This window comes from Candoia aspera, chromosome 3 (assembly GCF_035149785.1).
Source record: "Candoia aspera isolate rCanAsp1 chromosome 3, rCanAsp1.hap2, whole genome shotgun sequence".
NCBI classification, from domain to species: domain Eukaryota; kingdom Metazoa; phylum Chordata; class Lepidosauria; order Squamata; family Boidae; genus Candoia; species Candoia aspera.
Genome location: NC_086155.1, coordinates 173896953 through 173921518, shown reverse-complemented (window position 1 = coordinate 173921518; position 24566 = coordinate 173896953). Strand labels below are relative to the sequence as shown.

The 24566-nt window shown below is 37.3% G+C and overlaps 1 protein-coding gene across 1 annotated transcript in view; it reads left to right on the top strand.

Annotated features, from left to right (window-relative positions):
* Positions 1 to 18653: 18653 nt before the first annotated feature.
* Positions 18654 to 24566, top strand: part of LOC134494261 (cytochrome P450 7B1) — a 112098-nt gene continuing 106185 nt past the window's right edge. The window contains exon 1 of the mRNA XM_063299339.1: positions 18654 to 18973. Within this exon, the coding sequence (XP_063155409.1) occupies positions 18876 to 18973 (98 nt within the window). The 5' untranslated portion in view covers positions 18654 to 18875. The remainder of the gene's footprint in view (positions 18974 to 24566) is intronic.

Below are 24566 nucleotides of genomic sequence, written 5' to 3'. Positions count from 1 at the left end.
GATGGGAAACACAACTAGATGAACTAATTCTACTTTATTATAAGGCTGCATTAAGAGAACCTTGCAAGTCTGAAAGTCCAAATCTCCCACCCTCCCAATTTATCGCTTGAGTGGTCAGGGAGGGTCTTTCCTAAGTTTCTTCTTTAGACCGTTTTACCCTCTCATGGACTTCCTTTGCCTTTATCTGATTGTTCCCAAGGCAGCATCTCTTCCCTCTGTTCTCCCCTCACCCCTCACATTCCATCACAATGCCTGATATTTATAATTAGATACTCCAAGATAGCATTATCTTCTCCTCCAAACTGGAAAATATTCTTCTTTCAAAAAACGTTATCAATATGTTTTCCTGAGATAGATTTATATAGATAACCTCTCACTCCCAGTATCTGGAATATTTTTATAATAATTTTATTAAACACTACAATTAAAAAGATAAAAACTAATATAAACTAAAAAATAAAAGAATAAAAAAATAGAAAGTGCAGAAAAGAAAAAATGGAAAGAAATATAGAAAAGAAAGAAAAAGAAGAATATAGGAAAAAGAAAAGAATTATATAAAGAAATGACTTCCCCCTTCATCACAAGTATACACAATTTTAGTAACTTATCACCTTCTCTTAAAATACAACAAGTGATCTCTTCTTTCCATCTCTCTTCTCTTATCTATAAATAAATCCTTAAAGCCTCGTTGTTCAGTCCTGATCAACAAAAGTCCATTAAGCATTACCAGAGATAACAATATATCCATTTTAACATTGATCAAATAAATCAACTTTATATTCCTTCCTTTTGCTCTTAACAATCTTGTTCTTTAGTCCCTTCAAATAATGTCCTAGAACTTGATTTCTTTTCATTTTTTCTTTGTCCCTTCTCACAAAATTCTCCAAAGCTTTAACAAGCCTCTTTTGTGAATCCAATATACGAAAATTGTCCAGGTCACTCTCTTGGTTTGTTATTTGTATATCCCTTTTAATTATTAAGACATTAGTTGGTTTCCTTTGTATGTCCAGTGTAACACCTTTTTCTGTGTCATTCTTGTAGCCCATCATGTTTAGATCCACTTTCAAATCAGTCTCAATCTTGTCAGGTAAAATTCGTTCCTCTTTCATAACATCTTTTAAATACAGTCTATTTATAATGGCAGACACTCTTAAAGTTAAAGTTAACTTCTGGATCCATAGTTCACAAATATCCTTCAATATGTCCATTGTTAAATATTTTCCTCCATTCTGTATTAGTAAGTCAAATTTAAGTGTTCTTTTCCTTTAATTGTAATCTTTAGTTTTTTCTGGTTCCCTCTAGTGCCTAATCTTCAAAGTCCCATCCTATCATTTTTTTTAAGAATTCAAAACAGCAGAATTTCTCATGGGAAGGATTCTCATAATTAATTTCAAAATCTTATTTGAAAGCCATCTGGACCCTTAGTCTGTTTGCAACTTTCCAAAATCAATGTTCTAATCACCCTTTTGCTGTTTATTGCAAAAAAAAAAGAGAATGTTTTAAAAGTCCTTAAACTTGTATTTAAAACTTGTTTTGCTAAGGATTGAAGGAATACTTGCCAATCTAAAGGTTCCTAATAGCTGAAAAGCAGTTAAGAAGCAATTTCTCAAAGTGATTAAGAAACAAAGCTTGGTGAAACTAGTGTCCATATAGGCTGCGTTACGGCTGTGAACCTGGTTGAAAACCTTCAGTACCCAGCCACTCAACTCATGAGCCAACCACAAAAACCTTAGTTCCTGCAGTCTACTCATGAGAAGCAGCTGTCCAAAGTACATGCGGGTAATCTCATGATCTCTTCTTTTTCCGGAGAGACTTCACCGCCCAAATTCACTGTCTGGCCTCTGATCTCCACCGTAATGCCATCCCTGCTCCTTCAGGGACATCTAGTTCACCATGGATCCTCACCGGAAGTCCAGTATCTGGAATGTTTATGCATTTTCTTCTCTAACATTTTTGTCACTTTCTGAAGGTTGGTGTCTAAGAATAAAAAAACATGGAATTTATGGTTCTAACACCCCATAACTTTTGGAACTTCCTGGCTTTTAGTACGATATCAGGTCATAGTTAAGTAAGGATTACAGACTTTTTTCTTCAAATTCTTTCCCAAATCTTTTCCTTTCATTTGCTTATGACCAAAATATTTTTATTGGAGATTTTCTAAATTTGATTCAGTAATATTCTGCTCCAAATTAAACTATGAAAGTGTTTCATAGTTTTTTACATACATAGTTATTACATCCTACCCCCACATCCTCCTGGGTCCCTGAAAGGCTGAAAAGGATTAAAGAAAAAACCAAAAGGTTGCCCACCTCTGTTTGTAAAAAAGATGCTCCATCCTTTTACTTGTTTGTGGCATGACAGCTTCCCACTTAATGTATTTTATTTTTTATTTATTATTCACATTTCTATCACCACCCATCTCCCCCTATTTTATAAGAATTCATAAGGCGTTTATCTAAATTAATAAATGCATTTTTAAAAAATCAGATGGGACAGAGAGCCTGATGGGCATGACTTTATGTTACCTACACTCCCTGACAGTAATTAAGAGGACTGGACTGTTGACTGCATATTTGGAAAATGTTTCTGGTGAAGTGCTTGGGACCTAATTCAAGCATCTGTTATTCATTAAAGCATCTTGTCTTCTTTGTGAGCCTGAAAACAAGATGCAGCTGCTATAAAAATCCCATTAATTTTAATTAGTTCATTCTTCAAAGCAACTGCATCTTGTTTTTCAGGCTCACACAGAAGCAGGAAAAAAGGCAAGCTGTTTTAATGACTAATACAGAGGTACTCTACTCACATGACTCCCAAAGCCTTTCTTTCAAATAATTATCAATGTGCACACAGCCATATTGGACAGTCCATTAATGTAACTGTTTATAAAGACACGGGAAAAAATGATTTCAAACTTTCTCCTCTTTTGCGCTGTTTAAGGATGCACAGTGTGCTCTAACTAACAAGCTAGACAGACAGCATAACTCACTTCCTCAAATATCCTGAGGCTTCAAGATAACTTGTCTTGTTTAGTTAGTTTATAGATAAGATATGCATTTTTAAAAATCTGCTTAAAGTGGGAATGTAGAACTCTTCCATTAAGAGTCCCTCCTTGAGGGGGTGATGGACGGTGATAAAAATTTGATAAATAAAAATAAATAAGATAAACTAACTCTTTATTGACAAGTTAGGTGTTAATATGTTTTCTACTACAGATTAAGGTTACTATGGTAACTAATCATTTTGGCCAGGTGAAGAGGTTGAATTTAATTGTCCCCTTTTCACGTGTTAATGGTTGCATTGCCTAAGGGACGAACTTCCCTGAACTTGTTTTAGTTTTCAGTTTCCCTTCTGTGTAGGCTTGCAGAGAATATGCAGCTGAGAGAAAACTCTCCTCTCAGCAAACAGCCTTTAAATATGTTTGTTTTCTGTAAATAAAATTATTTTTATAGAAATGCCTGGTGTGTGACTTTTCTGATCTCTCCTGGGCCAAATGCTTTCTAGCACTCTGCCAACAGGTTATGGACCCAGTAAGCAGCCCAGTAAACCCAGTAAGAAGCCCAGTAAAACCCCAGAGAGAATAGAGAGGTCAGCTCCACACCTCATGCACAATTTAAAGGCAGGTAGCAAAGACCTGTGAAGATTTTCTTTGGAGCCACCTGGAGATTTTCCAGCAACTGCTGGTCTACAGGACAAAGAAGCCAGCTGAGGTGACTTGCAAAAGAAGGAAGAAGCCATGGCTACCTCCCAGCCCTCAGCGATGCCTCTTGAGCACCTATCAGAGACCAACTATTTGAATTGGGCCCTGAAGATGGAGATGCACCTTTGCAAAGAGAATCTTTGGCTGCCAATTGGTGAGCAAACCCCCCAAAATCCCAGTGCTGAATGGCTTAGACAGGATGAGCGGGCTAGAGCCACCATTATCCTGGGAGTTGAGGACAATCATGTCCATGTGCGAGGTATGCAGTCTGCAAAGCAACTTTGGGATGCTTTGAGAGACTTGTATGTAAAGGCAACAGCAGGGAGTAAAGTTACCCTGACAAAAAAGCTGTACAAAGCCTACCTTGCAGAAGGAGATAGCCTTCCTGAGCACCTGCATTATATTCGGCAGCTGTTTGTTGAGTTGCAGGAGAGAGGAATGGAATTTACACCTCACAAAATCCTATATCCTCCTGTCCTCACTGAATGAAATGTGGGACATGCTGATTTGTACCCTGGAGGCTATGCCTGAAGCAGACCTCACCCCATCGTATGTTACACAGCGCTTACTCACTGAATGGGAGAAGAGGGAGGAGAGATCCCCCCCCCATCTCTTCTGGAAAGCTGCAGTACCAGAAAACAAGGGAAAAGAAGGGAAAAGAACCTGAGGCCACAGCACTAGCCAGCCAGCGATGCTTCACTTGTGGTTCAGCTGGACATTTGCAGAAGGACTGTGCCTTGAGACTCAAGAGTAGAAAGACAGAGAAGAAGAACACAAGGGCAACACAGAAGAAGGCTCTTCAGACAACCCAAATTGCACAGGTTGCTGAGAAGGGTAATTCTGATGTATGGGTGTTAGATTCTGGGGTCAATTGACATTTATGTAATTGTAAAAGCTCTTTTGTGTCACTGTCTAAAACTGAAAGACAAAGTGTATCTTTGGCTGAAGGGTCTGTGACCAAAATTATGGGACAAGGTGACTTGTATTTATCCTGCTTGGGAGAAACTGTAAAAGGTGCATTGTATGTGCCAAATTTACAATCAAACCTTTTATCTGTGGCACAATTGGCTGCAACAGGGTATGTCATAACATTTAAGAAAAATGGTTGTGAGATATGTAAAAATGGAAAATTGTGTGCTACTGGTATATTAAAAGAGTCCTTGTACATGGTGCCAAATGCAAGGAAGCCAAGCTGCAAGGCTGCAGTTGGCAACACACCATATCATGACCAATGTGTACACCTGATGCACAGGAGATTTGGTCATGCTAATTTCAAGTATATAGCACAAATGCCACAGCTGTGTGCTGACCTAAAGATAAAACCCTGTGACAAATACTTAGATTGTGTAGTTTGCAAAGAATGCAAAACACTAAAAGCTATGAGTAAGCACAGTGACAGAGTTACAACTAGACCTTTGGAAATTGTACACTCTGACATTATTGGTCCTTTTGCTCCAAGTCTTGGACAAGCAAGGTATGCAATGACCATCATTGATGATTTCTCAAGATACACATTTATCTACATCTTAAAGCATAAAGATGAGGCATTTGAGAAATTTAAAAATTTTGTGACATGGGCAAATGGAAAATTCCCTAGGCCTGTATCTGCACTCCAATGTGATAGAGGAGAGTACCTTTCTCACAAATTCAAAAGGTTCCTAGTGGAAAAGGGAATAGAACAAATTCTTTCTAACCCTTACACTCCTCAGCAAAATGGTGTTGCTGAAAGAAAGGGCAGAACCTTGCAAAATGCGATGGAATGCATGCTTAAAGATTCACATTTATCTTTTAAGTATTGGGGAGAGGCAATATCTACTGCCTGTTATGTACAAAACAGATTGTATAACTGTGATTCAGGATACTCCATTCCATTTGTTTTATGGTATGAAACCAAAGGTAAACCATCTTAGAGTGTTTGGTAGCACTGCATGGGTTCATATTCCAAAACAACAGAGAAGGAAAGGAGGCCCCACAACAAAGAAAGCCATCTTTGTTGGCTATGAACAAAGCCAGAGGAGCTACAGGTTCATAGTGGGAGAGAAATTGATAATTAGCAAAAGTGCTTCTTTTGCTGAACAAAACTGGGGGAGATTAAATTCTAGCTCTCCAGTTGATCTGACCACCACAAGAGAACAGCAAGGACTTGCTGATAGTGATCTTTTGCCTGATGAGGACATTAAACCAGAAAAGCAAACTGAAGATCTGTGTGATGAGACAGATGCTTCTCAGGAAAGTGATAGGAGTCAAAATTTAAGCCCTGTATTACCTCGCAGATCTCAGAGAAGTAATAAAGGTGTTCCTCCATCACGTTTTCAGGCTGAAACAGTAAAGGCATTTCACATATTCACAGAACCTGAGTCTTTAGAACAACTGAATGCTTTACCACCTGAGATTGCACAAAATTGGCATTCTGCCATGCAACAGGAGTTAGCATCCTTGAAAGAAAATAAAACATGGAAACTGGTAAATCTACCTCCCAATGAACGCTGTCTAGGTTGTAGGTGGGTTTTCAAACTGAAAAGGGATGCTGATGGCAAAATCCAAAAATATAAAGCAAGGTTAGTTGCAAAAGGGTTCACTCAAAGGAAAGATTTAGACTTTGACAAGACTTTTGCACCAGTTACTAAAGGTGAATCAATTAGATTACTGTTAAAAATTGCTGCACTCAAAGGAATATCAGTTCACCACTATGACAAACAAACTGCATTTCTCTATGGTGATTTAGACCACAAATTATACATGCAGCAACCCCCTGGCTATGAAAAAGGGGAGAATCTAGTCTGTGAACTGCAGAAGTCAATCTATGGGTTAAAACAAGCTGCTAGATCCTGGAACCAAAAATTAGATGAAAAACTGCAGAATTTTTGTTTTGAAAAAGGAAAAGCAGATCCATGTGTATATATGAAGAAAGACAAACAAGGCTGTATGTATCTGTGCATTTATGTTGATGATCTGCTGCTGTTCACACCAACAGAAAAACAAAGACTTGATTTTGAAGCCTGCATGAAAAGCCATTTCACATTAAAAAGCCTTGGAACTTTAACAAATTACCTGGGTTTGGAAATACACAGAAAGGAGGATGGTAGCTTTCTGTTAAACCAAAGGGGAGATAATGTTAAAATAATGTGAATGGAAAGACATATAGAGTTGTCAAAGAAAATTGGTTTGTGTCTTATTCTGTAGTATAAAAAGGGGAGTGTTAATAAGTTTTCTGCTACAGATTAAGGTTACTATGGTAACTAATCATTTTGGCCAGGTGAAGAGGTTGAATTTAATTGTCCCCTTTTCACGTGTTAATGGTTGCATTGCCTAAGGGAGGAACTTGCCTGAACTTGTTTTAGTTTTCAGTTTCCCTTCTGTGTAGGCTTGCAGAGAATATGCAGCTGAGAGAAAACTCTCCTCTCAGCAAACAGCCTTTAAATATGTTTGTTTTCTGTAAATAAAATTATTTTTATAGAAATGCCTGGTGTGTGACTTTTCTGATCTCTCCTGGGCCAAATGCTTTCTAGCACTCTGCCAACATTAGGCTTATCAACATAAGCTTTGGGTCAACATGATTGTTCTTGCCATTAAGATAAGCAGATTGTTTACTTCATCTCTGCTAATCCAAAGCACTTGACTTTAGTCAATGGTCCCAAAGTTTAATGTAATTCTTCTTCCATAGAGACTGGGCAGGAATGTTGTTGTTGTTTATTCATTTAGTCGCTTCCGACTCTTCGTGACTTCATGGACCAGCCCACGCCAGAGCTTCCTGTCGGTCATCGACACCCCCGGGCAGGAATAGTTACTATGAAAAACCAACAGTCAAGGGGCAATGTTTATAGAGACAAAGTTGATACCACTGGTCATGATCATCAAGACATCCACAATTGCAGCAAATTATACACTTTTAGACCTAGAAAATCAATGTTTCATATACATTTATGAAAAAAGGAACAGACATACAGTATAACTTAGGAAAGTTAAAGACAAGAGCAGAAATAAAACAGTTATTCAAGTCCCCCAGCAAAGATGCATTTTGTGTGCTGAGAGTTACCTATCCATCCACTAACGGAGGGTTTAGCTTTGATTATGCTAATCACCTATTTGGGCTAGTTATGCGATGGAGTGAAAGTCTCTACTTACTTCTTACATCCTCCAAAGATGAGTGATGCTCTTACTGTTCACAGTTGTTGTTCAGTCGTTAAGTCGTGTCCAACTCTTTGTGACCCCATGGACCATAACTGTTCACAGTGCTGATGCTTAAACACCCAGAAACCCTTTGTAGGATTATTCATGCAACTCATTACTAAAAATGGGAATCTATGGATGATGCCTTTAATTCAGATTCCATATTATAAACATAGACAGTATTTATATAAACACACATATCTTTATATTCTTGCATATAAATCACTTATTTTAAAAGCTTAATCTATTGTATATCTGCAAAAGCAAGTAAACATCTGAAAATATGATGTGACTTCCACATCATTTCGGCTCTTGTTCATTCTCATTTGCAGCCTATGAGAATAAGGGAATGGGGCAAATTCAAAGGTTGGTGATAAAGCAGAGAGACTGCTCCTTGAGGTTCTTCATTAGCAAAGAATACATTACATTTTTAGACAGCACTTTTGCTGAACTTGTTAGGCCATCTGCTCCTGAGGTTTTTGGTTTCATTTCAGGCACAACTGGCTCCAGATCATTTCTAGCAGTTGATAAAAAAAAAAAAGAGTTCCTCAAAATGAATGAATGTCCCAAAACACAAATCACTTTTTTGCAAATTTTGTGATAACTTTCAAAACAGCATAAGGGGAGAAAGATTATGTATGCAGTCACCCTAGGAGGATACAGATATCTATTGTAACTTACTGATTCCCACCATGCAAAATTTCATCTGAATATTTCAAACCAGCATTGATCACTTTTAGAAGGCGACTTCTTTTATAGTTCTGAAATCTAATGTTGCTAACCTAAAAACACTTAGTCTGGCAGGTTTCCAGGGCTGTTGATGAGGTTCTGGCAGCACAAGTGGTTTTAGGAGAACAGCAGAGTTTTTGGAGGGTTGTAATTCAAAGTCACAGACAATTTCATGTTGCAATTAAAAATAGGCACAAAATGTCAGGAAGTGGTGAGTCTCAAATGAAGAAGTACATAAAAATTATGCCACCCATGATTGTGCCATATGTGTTTAGACTGCTGCATTCATGTACAAAATGGGAATTAGGATCTAGTTTTAGCATTACGAAACGTTTACAAGTAAAGCGTTCCCAACTTGCTGGCTGGGAATTTTGGATATTCCATTTCCAAGACTTCTGGAGGGTACCAGCTTGGTAAAGTCTATTTTGTAGAATTTTCCCATCCTTGTCCTTTTATGCAGATTTAGGAGTAGGCAACAATGGAACAATTCTCCTTCTGCAAGGACTTGGAGTGGGAGTCTACCCATTTGTTATTCCATATATCATTTATTTATTTATTAAATTTATACACTGCTCATCTCACTATAAAAGTGACTCTGGATGGCTTAATGCCCAATTAATTCCTGTTTTTCATTTTCATTTTGCCATTTTGGGATTTGTATGGCATGGGCTATCGTATCCTGAACAAATTCCACTCAAAATAATGGGAACTGTACAATATAATAATCTACCTCAAATCACCTTCTCAACTAAAATGAGTTAATTTTAGCAAGTAACTTATATTACTTTGAGGTTAGACAAAGAGGAAGTAGGGCATGGAGGTTCCTACCATGATCTGTCCATATTAAAGGCTAAGTATATAATCTATTTGACAACTTCTCTGCTTCCCTCTGACAGGGAAGATCAAAGTCTCCCTACGTAATATTTTTAATAGCTTTAATACATAAATTAGGGTGTGAATTTTGCCTGCAGTTTGAAGTCCATTTTACATTGTTACACCAAGGACTCCACAGTTCAATCCTGAGCTACAGATATTCTCTTTGAAAGTTATTTCTTCCTGCCCTGTTAATATTTCATTTATTTTTGCATCAAGTTGATAAGGGTTAAGCTTCCCTTTCCCTACCTTGCTTTTATTTCCCTGAGGATTGTTGGTAGCTTGTTAAAATATTCAATGAAACACAAACATTGTAAAGAGCTGCAAACTCCCCCAAACTGCTCCTTCCAGCAGCTTCTACCTGCTGCAGTTGCAGCACTAATGCATGAGTAGGCTGTGCATAGAACAGAGCTGCCAAATATATTTAATATATATATATTAAATATGTTTAATAAGAAGTGGAGAGGAAGCTGAACAGCAGCAAGGAAGTCATTATCAGACTTTGGAGACACCTCTTCATCATCTTTATTGTTGGCAAGAGACTGGGAGGCCCATGATCTCCAAGTGCGATGAGATGGGTTTGCCTTGGAAGGTGCAGGTAGCTGCCAAAAGAGGCGTGAAATAATTTCATGATCATTAGTTGAACTCATAAAGATAATCTGTTGGAGAACTCTTAATCTGCAAAATGCAAAAGTAATATTGATTTTAGTTCTAGTCTCTGTGAATACTATACAGAGGAAGCACAAGAGCAAACAAATTACTTGCAGAACATGTGCAGCAAGTACAATATTACTAACACATTTATTTTTCAAAAGAAGCCTGTTATTTTGCTCTTTTTTTGATAGAGTTTGTTAAAATTCACCTCTGTATTCTTCTAGACTACATGTTGCTTACCCCTGGCAAAAGTAGTTCTAGCTGCCTATGTCAGAGTAAGGACACTTCTTCTGGATTGGCAATGAACAGTTAGGGAAGTATTATAACTATTGTGCATTTATTTGATTATAAAATTAAAATACACCAACTGGCCTTTAGTTACCTAAGGAGACTTCAGAACATCCTTATCCTGAAAGAGACACTGAAATGCTGTTCTGGAACAGGAGGTTCTCAGAGCAATCAGAGATCCTGGAATTATACCAATGTAAAAATTAAAAAGTTACAAAAAACATACAAATAAAAATAGTTAAAGGGCAACCAACTGGATGCACTTGATAATAGAGCTTTAGGAACAGCTTCCCAAAATGTTCTAAATTCTCAGCTGGACCACTACAGCTATTGATTTCTATTTTTTTTTCTAGATCCTATATGGAACCAGAGTTCGGACTCAATGGATGTTTTTGTTGTTTTTCCAAGTGTTCAAGGCAAGTGAGGCCCTGGAAACTTGGGCACGTTTTTGAAAGAGCAGAAACAGTGCTGCTGCAACTTCTTAAAGACAAAGTGAACTCCCCTGTCAGTTTGAGGTAGGAGCTAAAACACACAATTGCAGAGGTATACCAACCTGAAAGGAAAGATTCACTGGTACAGGGACTTAAAGAGCTCCCAACAAAGAGGGAAAGGACTTGGTGGTCTTGAGGCTGTGTTTGGGATGAAGCAGGAGAAAGGATCAGTTCCAATTCCTCTGAAAACCCCAAGGAAGTTCTTAAATAGTTGACTGAATTAAACCCAATTGACATAATAATACAAAAGCCATGATATGGGGGACAAGTAGCTCCCATATAAAAACATAATATGGATGCCTAGGTTGTATTCTGATCAGATTGTATACTAACCAGGTTATATTCTGACATGCTTTGTGTTCCATGTATTAAACAATGTCATCTTATATAACTCAGAGACATTCTTCATCTATTTCCACTGAGGTCTGGATGGCCCCAACCTTGTTGTCCTTCAAGAAAGCCTTAAAGACTTTTTTCCCATAGGTACTGGGCCAGGACATTGACTCGATATTGTCTGTTATTTAACTGTGGATGTTTTTTTTTCCACAGCAGGATCATTTTGATCATTATGTCAATTGTTTACATTATCTGCTTTTAACCCTTGCAAGTGCCAGAGTTCTGTGAAAGTGACTGGCTGTGTAAATTGAAATTATGTGTAATATATACTACATTGCTTTTAACTTGGTGGAGGCTAAGACACCTCTGCAAATCTTCTTTTTATTCTCCTTCTGAGTTGTTTCCCAGACTCTGATCCTGCTGTGAAGTGTGAATTGGGTTTAACTTCTAAAGCCTGGTTTAATTTCATACATGGATGAAACATTAGCTGGATTCACTAAACCTGTTTAATTGGGTTTATGAATTAACCTATTTGAAGGTTTGTACAACATATGGAATGATAAACTAATCAAACAGGCTGGGTTTGCGCAATATGATAAATCACCAAAAATATCTAACTAAGGTTAAAACTAAGCAACCTTTCTATGTTGTGTGAATGCATCCATTAGGTCTTTAACTGCCCTAGTTAAGCATATAATGCAAATGTACCAAAATGTTTCATATTACAAATACTTTATATTTTTAGAAATGCAGTTTGTACCTTGCCAAAGAGAAGCACATATGGTAGTTTATGACAGCTTTCTGTCCATATACTAAAATTAAATATCAGTGCTAGACATTTAGATGCTGCCCCAGGCAAGATAGAGTTGTGAGTGAAGCTTGACTTCCCCCAAATCTAAAACCATAGAAATTAAACACTGATAACACAATGGAAAATACTGCCCTCGGTTGAGCTGAAAGGCTGCATTCCTGCCATTTTCTATAATGTTATGCTGAATAACCTACCCAACCAGTATATCCTTCCCTTCAGTATAACATGCCTGGACAAAACTGCAGTTTTGTAATGGCAATAGGATTAAATGAAGAGCTATGTGAAACTTGTTTTTCGCATTTAAATAATAATAATTTGCTGCTTGTGAGGGCATTCTGGAAAAACAAACTTCACTTTATCAAAAGGAGCTTCTGCAAATGTGCAGAGAAGCCCTCTTTCCCTTTGAGTAAAGTGGTGCCACCACAAGGATCCATGAGGATCCAGTAGAGTGAGCACAGCTCCACACCAGGTCCCTGAGGTGTTTTTTCAGAGCACTTAGATCAAAGCTTGAAGTGAAACTCCTCCTTAAATCTCTCCACAGAGTTAGTAAATTCTTTGAGTAAAGGTTTGAAAGCTGCATGTTAGGCTCAGCTCAAGGGCTGGAGGAAAGCAAAAAAAGAAATACAAACACACAAGTGTGCAGATTCCCACATCGGGCTTAGCTATGATTTAACCATTGAAGAAACTAGAAATGGCTAGGTTTCTTCAACACTTTCAACCATAAACCATGGTTTACAAACCGCAGTGGCTAGGTTCCTCCAACATATGCAAATTAAATAAACTACATTATGGCTTATTGCAATGAGAGATCCCAGTCAGAATGTTCTTAGACTGTCATGGGTTGCATTAAAGCAACTTCTTCTAATTTTTTAAAATAAATGTTACTACAAGTTTTAAAGAGAACATAAAAATTAACACAAACTAATACAGAATAAAGAAAACAAAGAAAAAAGAAAAAGAGAAAAAGCTAAAGTGCAAAAAGAGAAAATAGAAATAGAAAGCAGCAGCTTCCAATTTCCTTTGCAGCAAATATAAGTATAATAATAATAATAATAATAATAATAATAATAATAATAATAATAATAATAATAATAATAATATTTGTAGTCACAGAGTAAGAGATACCATTAAAGCAACTTCTAAAGTATGCTCAGTGGGGCTTTTGTCTGCTACTTTCAAAGCACAGGCTGCTGTATTGTAGTAGATCTTTTCTGCTGTGATTTCTTGATATGAAACTCTCTTCCTAGAGAGGTGCAGTTGGCTTATTCTTAAGATTCAGGTGAGCTGTAGAAGTATCTTTGGTGTCGTTTCCGCCAGTTTTTAGTGGGGGTTAAAACTTTTCCTGTTTTGATACTGAATGCTTTTGATCTTGTTCTGGTTTTTCTATATGAATTTGTTAGTAGCAGTGAAAATAAATAAAACACAGGAACAGATGTTCTATCAGCCATTTTGTAAGAGGCTTCAAATTTGTTTCACAAAGAATAAGGTTGTTTTTTTTTTAATGGAAGTGCATATAACATTGGGAATATCCCTTCCTCAGGTAAGAAGACAGATTCTACAAGCCAGGCTCGCTCTGTCACATTGCAATCAGTCCTAAAAACTGCTTTTAGTTATAAAGATGACTATAACTAAAACATTATGAAAATGTTACGATGAATAAGTGACTCACTGTCTCATTGATGATGACTGCATTTTTCCCATCACTGAGGAGGTATGTAATCCATTCACATCTTGGATTAGGAGAGAAGCATTACCTTTCTGACCTTGTGATTTTTGATGGCTTGTGAAACCTGCATCTTGAGAAGTGGAATGCTACTGGCTACTCCTACTTGACTAGTGGGATAAAAATGTTGTCTCTGATCTAGGACAGTGTTTCTTAATCTTGGCAATTTTATGATGGATCAACTTCAACTCCCAGAATGCTGTCTGGGGAATTCTGGCAGTTGAAGTCCATGCATCTTAAAGTTGCCGCGGTTGAGAAACACTGATTTAGCAGATCGTTTCATATTTTTAGGGACGGGTAGTCATACCCAATACATAATCTCAGTTTAGCTAATGAAATCCCAGTTGGTCTATTTTCCCATATAAATTTCCTCAATAACTTATCTATCCAGAGAAATATTTATTTGGGATTAACATTAGAATACTGCTTAATACATGCATTAATCTTGGAGCAGTATTCATTTTAATAACATTAATTTTACTCCACCAACTTAATGGAATTTTGTTCCATCTATAAATATGTATGGCAATGTTCTCTAAAATGTTTAACTTATTTAATTCCACATATGTAAAAATAGTTTTAGAAATATAAAGTCCTAGATATTTAATATAATCTATATGAATTACAAAACCTAATATTTACATTGTGCTATTGCAACTTCAGAGCCTAAAGGAAGTAAAAGAGAGCTATAATCAAAATGTTGAATCATCTGTGTAAAATTTGGCAGTGAATTAGTGCAGTTATCTAAAATTGTTACAATATCATCAGCATATAAAAATAACCTATAATTAAAACCTGTCAACATTTTCACAAATAAGATTGATCTTATATTTTATTAACTACATCTATTTGGAATGAACATCTAGTAGAACAACCACCTTTGTGGGCTCTGTTGGAAAGTTCTTATGTATTTCCATTAAGGTCCTGGCAATTGTTACGACTGATATGTAATAGACAGGGCATTTGTTCCTGGGTTTATGAATAGCCAGACATGTCTGGGTCTTGTTGGGTCATAGATTCGATTTTGATATTGAGGCTCAAGAATATTTAACTGTATGGAACAACTCTAGTTTAAAGATAGGGAGAAAAATGTTCTACTGGAAGCTATGGGCAGAAGCTGGAATACATACAGTAGTTTAAATCGATTACTTTGTAAAAATTATTTTAAAGATTTTCTAGAGTTCAAGAGGAATTTTGTCTCCCTAATTCACAACAATGGTGATATAATCAAGCATATTTTAACATCTCAGTATGTGTTGGTTGCCTCTGAGAAACCCAAGATGTTAATATGCTTGATGGAGTCAATGTTTGAAATTAAAATCACATCCTTTTTGTATAAAAAAAAACAAAAGAACATTGTAAAAGTTGACATTAAGGACATTTGTGGTTCATGGATTAAAGAACTGGAACATGCAATCATAGAACATCAGTGGTTGCAGGTCTTAAAAATGTTAAATTTGCTTCAGTAGATTTAAAATTAAAACATTTATCAAAATGTTTATCTTATTTTAAGTTTATGAATGTATTTGAAAGGACAGACATCAGATTTTTCTCTGTTGGAGGTAAAAAATATGAGGGGGTCATTAACTTATATGATTTGGTCTTGTGAATCATTGACATCCTTTTGGAATAATATTTTAATGTATATAAATAGGTTTATGGAGAATTTTTTAATGTTAAAGATGTCAATGTCATGTTAAATTATCTCCTGAAACTTTGGAATTTGATTTTTTTTTTATAAATTATGGTTGTAGCAGGCCTGTGTCGCTAAGCAAATTTTGAGAACCTGGAAAAGTAGTAATATTCCTAATATTAAGGATTGAATTCAAGAGTTATGTGACTTACCCATTTTTGAAAAGGCAGTTTTATCAACTAATAAAAAAAATGACTCAATATGCTTTTCTATGGCATAGATTTTATGATAAATGTTAGATAATCATTAATCATTTAGATAATCATTAAATCATCCTAGGGTAGATTTAGATATCTGATTGACATTTGATTAATATATAATATATACTGTATATCAATAGTTTCTCCTTTTTCTGTTCTTTTTTGTTTGCTCACTTGTTTTGTTTTTGTAGCTTTTCAGATATTTCTTTCCTTTTTTTGCATTTTCTATTTTTTTAATTCCTTTTTGTAAAACGTTAAAAATAGATAATAACAATATTAATTAAAATATTACTGCTACTACTAATATAAATTCTCAGGCAGGGGTTAGCATTTCTAGTTTATAATTTTAAAAGTGGTTTGTCTGATCTCACTGCAGTTTTGATTGTTGGACAGTATATTTGTTTAGCAATTTAACCTCACTTCAAACACATATTACGCCATCACAAAAAGAGAAAGAAAATATTGCCCAATAGGAGGAGCTCACAAAAGAAATTAAGAAGGGACTGATGAATGAAACCTGCCTGCCTTCCCAAGAAACTGAGGGAATGTCACTTGAAGTTTAAAAGAGGCATGTAATAGCACTAAGTATAAAATATTGTCTAAAGAAAAAAAAGCAGGAAAGGCAGGTGGAATGCCTTTGTTCTTTGCTATCTTACATGGAGTTATTTCAAATTTTTATGTTGAATCCAAATGCATTAATCCTACAATAACCTTCACCATTGGTTGGTTCCTAAGCATTCCTAAAACAGCCTTCTAATATTACAATTCCTATTAGCCTAAACCAGCATGGATGGTTCTATTCTGCAACATAGACAGTAATTTCCTCTATAGGAAGTACAGCCAAGATGGAAATTGTATTTGGACATCAAGTGAGCCTGATAAACCCTATTACCTGAAGACATTACAGGAAGAGGTGCTTAGTGGAGATGAAGTGTTTGATTATGTACCATCAAGTAGGTATCGACTCTTGGCGATCACATAGATACATTTTCTTCTTCATAATTTGTCCCGAGCCTGGTCCTTCAGGTATTCCAATAGTGCACCCATTGCCGCTGTTGGTCCATCCACCTTGCTGTTGGTCATCCTTTTCTTCCTTTTCCTTTCACCTTTCTCAAAATTAGATCCTTCTCCACATTAGTCTTTGCCTAATGTATCCCAAGTAGGTTAATTTGAGCCTGGTTATTTGTACTTCAACTGAGAACTCTGGGTTCATTTGTTCAATGATCCATTTGTTTGTTTTCTTGGCTGTCCATGGTAATACCAAAGTTCAAAAGTGTCAATACTCTTCCTATCCTGCTTCTTCAAAGTCCAACTTTCTCTTCCACAGAGTGTCATAGGGAACACCATTGTTTGTACTATTCTCTGTAGGTATAGACACATTGCAGCATCTGCATATCTTTTCCAAGGCCTTCATGGCTCCTGTACCAAGTGCTAGTCTGAAGTGTATTTCTTGACTGCATTCCTTTACTGTTCAGGATTGATCCTAAAAGGCAGGAGTTATCTACCACTTTGATATCTTCTTCATTATCACTCCTAAGGCTGGTTGTTGTATCTGTTGTCATTAGTTTGGTCTTCTTTATATTTAATTGTAGTCCCATTTTTTCATTGTGCTCCATGACTTTTATTACTAGGGCTTGCAGATCCTTTCCATATCCAGCTATGAGAATTGTGCCATCAGCTTAGTGCAGTTTATTGATGTTTCTTCCTCCAATTTTAAAACCATGTTCATCTTCTTCCAATCCAACTTCCATTAGTAAATATTCAGCATATAGGTTGAATAAATAAGGGAAAATATATAGCCTTGTTTCATTCCTTTGCCAACCTGGAGCCAGTCTGTTTCACCTGTTCTGTCTGTAATGTGGCTTTCTGACTTGTATATAGGTTTTGCATGAGAACAATGAGATATTTTGGGATTTCCATTTTTCTAAGCATATTCCAGTTTGACATGATGGACAAAATTGAAGGCCTTTTCATAATCAATGAAGCATAAGAAGTGTAATATCAAAACGAGTACATGTGTAACGTTACACTTGAACAACTTCTTGCGGTCTTACTTCTCCAGGTACAAGATTGCAAATGACTGAAAAGGGAAAACCAGAAGGCTGTCTTAAGTGGGAGACATGGTTGCTAACCAGTATTTGTAGGATAACTTTAATTTTTTAGTTTGAAAAATGAGCTGAGAAAATGAATTACAAAATCAGTTCTGGAGAACTACAAGTATTTTTATGGCATAGTGATTTAATTGCCTTGTACACAGTGTATTTTTTTAATAAAAAAAAAATCTGCATTAAGCTTTAGCCTCTCTTGTTGAATTAGACCTATTTATTGTTGGATGAATGGTTTATTATGCATTGGCTTACTGACCCAACCCTCATTTGCGATTATTTTGATTAGATTTTTGGAAGTGTAAACTTTATTGCTGTACACTGGAGATCCTGTACTAAACCACCGCAGACAAATCAATACATAATGATGATAATAATTATAGCAATGTACCGCACCACCTTCTTCCCTGGAAGAGTCTCTCTAGAGACAGCACAGTGAGGGAGTCCTATTCTAGATTGATGTGTGAAGGCATAACTTAGGCTTTCTCCAGCTCTTGTCCCAGATTAGCATGATGGTATGAAACAATTGAAAAGCAGGTGGGAGGCTTGGGTTCCAGAAGAGTGAATCAGCAGAGCAATCCCAGCCTCCCTCACCTTTGGAAACGTCCTGGGAAAACCGCTCCGGGATCCCGGAACTCTGCCAGGCTAAGTTGTATAATGCAAGCCTACCACTAGCAAAGCTCGAGGCGCTCTCGTAACAATGCGGGCGCAAAAAGATCGCTTAAGGTTCCTCGGCTCTCGCAGCTTTCTTCCAAGTTTGCGACTGATCTTCCTTCGGAGCTCTCCGCTGTCCTAGAAAGAACAATCTCTTCTTTCATGACGTGCGGGGAGGGGAGGGGAGGGGAGGGGAGGGGAAGGACTCACCCTTTCCCTTTTCCCGTTAGTCTTTTGGCCGATCCCAAGAGGAGGGGCCGGGGAATCCCGTCTCCTGACGCTCTAGACAGCTCGCCTCCAATCGGAGCGAGGCTGCTCACTCGTGTTTGGCTTTCTGGCGACCGAGAGGGCAAGGGAAGGAGTCGCTGCCCCGCAGAAACTTACTCGGGCGCGGGGAACAGGGAGCCGACCTCTTCTTCGGTAGCTGCAGAGAAACGAGGCTCCCCCTAAGATGGGCCTCTTGGAGTTCCTGCCCCTCGGCGCCTTCGGTCTGGCGCTCGCTACTGCTCTGGTTCTCGGGGCGTTGTGTACTTTCGGCAGGAGGAAAAGGTAAGGGAAGGATGGCCCGCCTGCCGTCTCGCACTCGCGGCTTTAGCTAATCGGGACAGGCGGGCAGGCATCTCTGGGACCGGGAGGGCGACTCCCACTTTTCTCGAGAAGCGGGAGTCGGACTTTAGATTCTGCGTGTGCATCGTACCGAAGGAGCGCGGGGGCAGGAACTTGCTCCCACCTTGTAGCGGGCGTGCTTACGGAATCACGGAGAGAAAGCTACAGAACAAAAGTCGTTTTTCTAAAGTGCCGTCGGATATAAATGAACACTGAGTGATCTCCGGATGAGAAGACAGGGAATAAATAGGACGACTCATTGTTGTTGTGCTCCAGCCTGATGACAACTTGTAGAGAAGTTAAAAGCTTGTTCACTAGTTTATGACGCCTTCATTGGTCCTAATAAAGGTAACATTCATTTATAGATTTTTAATCGAATGCACCCAGATGTCTTCTGTACACACACACACACACACACACACACACGTACGAACCAGATTACTGAAATATTGAATTCATATTTGAAGCTTTTAAGGTGCCACAAAATTACCACTCAGGAGTGAGCCTTACTTGTTCACACAGGTGTCTGGTACGCATTAGATGAAAAATCCAAATTGGACAATACTTTTATTAGGACCAATCAGAATGTCAGAAACTGATGAGCAAGCCTCCATGTTCTACAAATGGTCATCGGATTGGATGTAGAGAAAGTAATGGGCAAAGATGGTTTGATTTTGAAATGCAGAGGGCATGTAGACCAGAGTCTGATGGTTTGGACTTCAGAGCCCAGTAACAGCAATCGGCGTGGCCAGTAGCAAGAGAATGAAGGAATTGTAGTCCAAAGCACTGACATATGTTCAGTTGGTATAGTATACTTACTCACTGTTAATTTGACTATCCTTTTCCTCAACCCAGTTTTTTAGGTTTGTAGAGTGCACTGAACCACATGGGTTGGGTTTGTATAATATGCTGGACTAAAATATGTTTAGCTAGTTTGTGATTCATTATGTTGTGCAAACACAGTTATTCTCTTCATATGAAAGTATATGAAAAAATAATAGAGTGAATTTTATTGTTATAGTATATATTCTGCAGTTTTCATGTTATAACTTAATTTGTTTTAAGCCAGACACTTAATGGCTGTGTTCACGCTAGGTGTATCCGATCTGGAGCACTAAAATCTAGACTACAACTAGAGGCAATAAAGAAATATAGAAAATTCACTCTTTTTGCTGCTATCTAGTAGTCATCTGGATTTTCACAACCCAGATGTATGCAGTACTCGTAACCATAGTTTACTTAGTTCCCCTAGGGTTTGTTTTTTTTTTTAGTTTACAGTACTTGACATATTGAACCTTAAATTAATTATACAGACTTGGTTTACACAACTAATTAGGCTAAAACATGTTCATCTACTTTGTGGTCCAGTGCAGACTCAGTTAATGTTGACTCATTGCTCCCCGCCCCCCGAAAACATAAATCCAGCAGTTACCGCAGTTTGTCTCATGACATAACTTAAATATGCTACCTCTTTGTTAAGTAGCAAATAGAAATAAGTTGGATATTAGCTTCTGGTAATCTAACAGGAAATTCCTGTTATCCCATGAGTCTTTGCACCAAGAGAAAACAGACCAACGTCCACTGCTTCACTAGTTTGTCTCCAGGCTACCACGGGTGTAATTTGGGCATTGTCCTGACTCAATGTTGGATGGTATCTTCTCTGGCAGCAGGAATCTGCCAGTGAGTTCTGCATTAGAGAGCTTCATATTTTCAGCTGTTGCTGCTTCTGACTCTTTCTTGGAGAACTCACTAGGTGGCACTTTAGGGCAATTCCACTTTTGACTTGGTTACACGAGGGTAGCTTAGTTGGAACAAACATAGGGTTCTCTTCTGCCCCTCTGCCGGCTGAGTATTGGTAGGCATACCACGTGTTTGCCCAGCTCTTGACTTGGTTCAGTGTGTTGTGTGAAACCACTATTTCTTCCAGCAACCAGTAGGAGAGAGGAAGGTTGTATGTGTGAACCCTTTGACTGCTGCACATCCAGAAAGAAATCAGCTCTAGTCAGCTACTGGTTCTAGTCAGAAGATGTGTACAGTTCAGTTCAGGATTCAGAAGACTGGAACTCCATCTTTAACTGACAATTGCATCTTTTTCAAAGATATCCATGGAACTGAAGAACTCCACAGAAGATTATAGAACAATGTATTGAGTTTTTCAAAATGTTTTCCGTTTATACACACACACATTTATATATACACACACTTTTACTGATTGCTTCACTTACTGATTGCCTCGTTCAGCAACTGATCGGTGCTGAAAAAGTAGGCTTATGACAGGTCCTCAAACTTGTGGCCATCGCAGCATCCCTGCAGTCATGTGATCACCATTCAGGCACTTTGCAACTGGTGTGGTCACAATTGCCATTTGTGACCTTCACAGCTGGCTTCCAACAAGCAAAGTCAATGGGGAAGCTAGCAGGAAGTCACAAGTCACGGTCACATCATATTGCACTTAATGACCCACGATGATTTGCTTAATGACCACAGCAGAACTGATGTAGTAAGTTGGGCATGGTCACATGATGTTACACTTAACAACCACTTCACTTAGTGATGGAGTTGCCAGTCCTAATTGCAGTTGGTAAGTGAGAACTACTTGTGTGTTTGTGCGCACACACACACCCTCACACACACTGATATATAAATTCCCACACAAAATATAAAGTATCCTAAGAATTACATTCATTTCGAGAGCATTTACCCAAATCCAAAGACTGTTGAGATCTTTCGGCTAAAACAAAGGTTAAGGCTTTAATATCTACATTAATCAACGAGATAGGATGATAGTTAGAACAGAAAGTGGGATCTTTACCAAGTTTTTGTATATGACATATGCCTCATGAAATGAAAAAGATATGATACCATATTCAAACATCTTATTGTACCTTGTATAATGTTTAGGAACAAATATATTGCCAAATGTTTTATCCCATTCTACAGCTTATTCACAAAGTTCTGGTGTCTTACCAATAGTTGAAATCATTTTTTTATCTCATCCATAGTAACAGGAAAACTAATCATTATTGTAAGAAATGTAGTTGTAGAAGATCAGTTTTAGCTTAATCTTTATGAAGCCTGTATATCTTTATCAAACAGATCTTCAGCTATACTATGTACTGTAGGTCAGAGTAAAATTTTTAAAAATAGAAAATGTGTATTTTCAGGAGAGCTATGTATCGTATCATTCCCATCCATAATGCCTGTAACCATTTTTTCATCATTTTCCCTCTTCAGGTTATTTGCTAAAATTTGGCCAGGTCTTTCACCATTTTCCAAGTATCTTTGATATAAGTTTGTTAAAGCAAACTCAGTCCATTGTGATAAAATGTTGTACTTAGTCTGTTGTAACTCCCTGTATAGACTATTAGTTAGACATCTTGCAATAGTATTGATGAGTCTAATAGATAATGAAGTCTCAATTTTAATTCAATTTTAGTTTAATATACTGTATGTTTAAATTACAGTTCTCATTAGCAGTGGTTTTCACAGATAGATGTATTTCTATCCAATTCAAGACCTAAATCTCATTTGAAGGCTCCCCCCTTCCTCATAAATTACATTAGGATATATCATAATGTCAAGGGAAACCTTTACCTTTATAACATATACTTAATGGAAATATTCTTGAAATATAGGAGGGAGTCCAATTTAGGCCCATAAACAATAATCGTACCATGATTATTTAGTTATAACAGAGAGTTTAATAACAAAACTTTTAAAAAAGTATTTCATATCAGTTATAACTTGTTGAAGCTGAGAAGAAATATGTTTATGAATCAAGATAACCACTCCTTCTACCCTGGTTGAAACATTTGTAAAAAAAAACCCAGTCCAACTCAGTCACTACACAAAATATGTTTATGCTCTATTAAATGAGTATCCTATAAAAAAGCACCACCAGAAGTTAAAGATTTGAGATGAGTTAAAACTACATGTTGTTTTCTAGAATCTCTTAACCCTTTCAGGTTTAAGGAAATAATATGTTCTGTTGGCCCATGATTGCATGTTGGTAAGATACCAGTCCTTAATAGCATCTGAAGGAAATTTGCAGACAAAGTGAAAGACAATGATACTTTATTTTAAATTCAAAAACTGTGAGAAATGTAGCATAGACATCTTTCCCTAAAGCATACTGATATGGATTTTTATACAATTCTTGTACAAAGGCAAATTTTAAATCAATAGAGCAATACAAACCAAGGAGAGGAAAGTATAGAAATAATGACAGACAGAACATCCAGATAAGGTTTAATGGTTAAAAGGTTGAGCTACGACAATGATTAAGAAGAGTGTTAGGCACAATGATTCACAAAACCTACTGAGATATAGGCCCTTAACAAAATATATAAGTATATATTTACATATAATATAAATAAGAAGAATTTTAAACGTGTACTTGTGGCAAATCTTTGTTGAAGTCTATTTGCCAATGGTGGGGAAAGATCCAGTAACGTTGGGATGCATTGAAATAATAATGAAAAAGCAATGATATCTGGCAGATGCCAAAAATGGGTGGTTTATATTGTTCTGAAAAAAAGCTGTTTGGGGCTGGGTTTTAGGGTGTGTCTTGGGGGGAGTTTTGTTAAAAATTGTAGAAATGGAACTCCACCAACTTTTAGGATAAAATCTTGAGGGGTATAGGAGGCATGAAGTCTGGGACCCATGGGCTGCCACCCTTAATAAACATCTTCTTCTATCAGATCGAGGCAAAGTCTATATTTCAGAAAATTCCCATAATTTTTTTAGTTATCTCTACTCACCAGTTGCTCTAGACATATAATAGTTGATGGCCTTGATGCAGCAAGTCCTCAAATTTCTGGAATATCATATTTCGTTTGTCTAAGTCTGTATTTGAGAAAACCACCGGGAATGTCAGTTTCAATCAGGACTGAAGCACTAACATCCCGAATGTCTGTGGAACTTGCTCTGTCCCTTGGTTCCAGCATGAACACCATTTCCTTTTTGAAGAACTGATTAAGCACCTGCTTAGGAAGTAATTTGCAAATAGGTAGTGAGGAGAAGCTGGATTAGATTTTCTTAAGGCCCCTATTAGTAATAGTATAGACAACATGTTTCAGAAATACAGAGAGAGGATGGCCCCATATTGACACTCGTACCCACTTTAGCCATGATTCTACCAGATATAAGGCTAAGTAGTGACATATGGCTAATATAAACACACTATGGTATGATGCCAACTATTTGCAATCACTACTGTGAATGGCACATATGTACAGTCTGGAAAGTGGTACTCAACAACTGGAACATTAGTAGAGAAAAGCTTTTTGGTGAAAAGCTTTGTACAAGAAAAATATTTCAAAGGTATATTGGTATCAGATTAGAGTGGTTGGGTGCATCTGATTTTTTTACTCAGCTCTGGAACATTTATTTCTGGTCTATATATTTTATCTCTGCAGGGGGTCCCAGTAAGTTTGTACAAGGGAAAATTATGTGGAAAAGCCTTTTGCAACTTGGCCTTCCTTCTTACAGTCTAGGGTGGATTCCAGTTCAGCCCTGAGCTACATATATTCTCTTC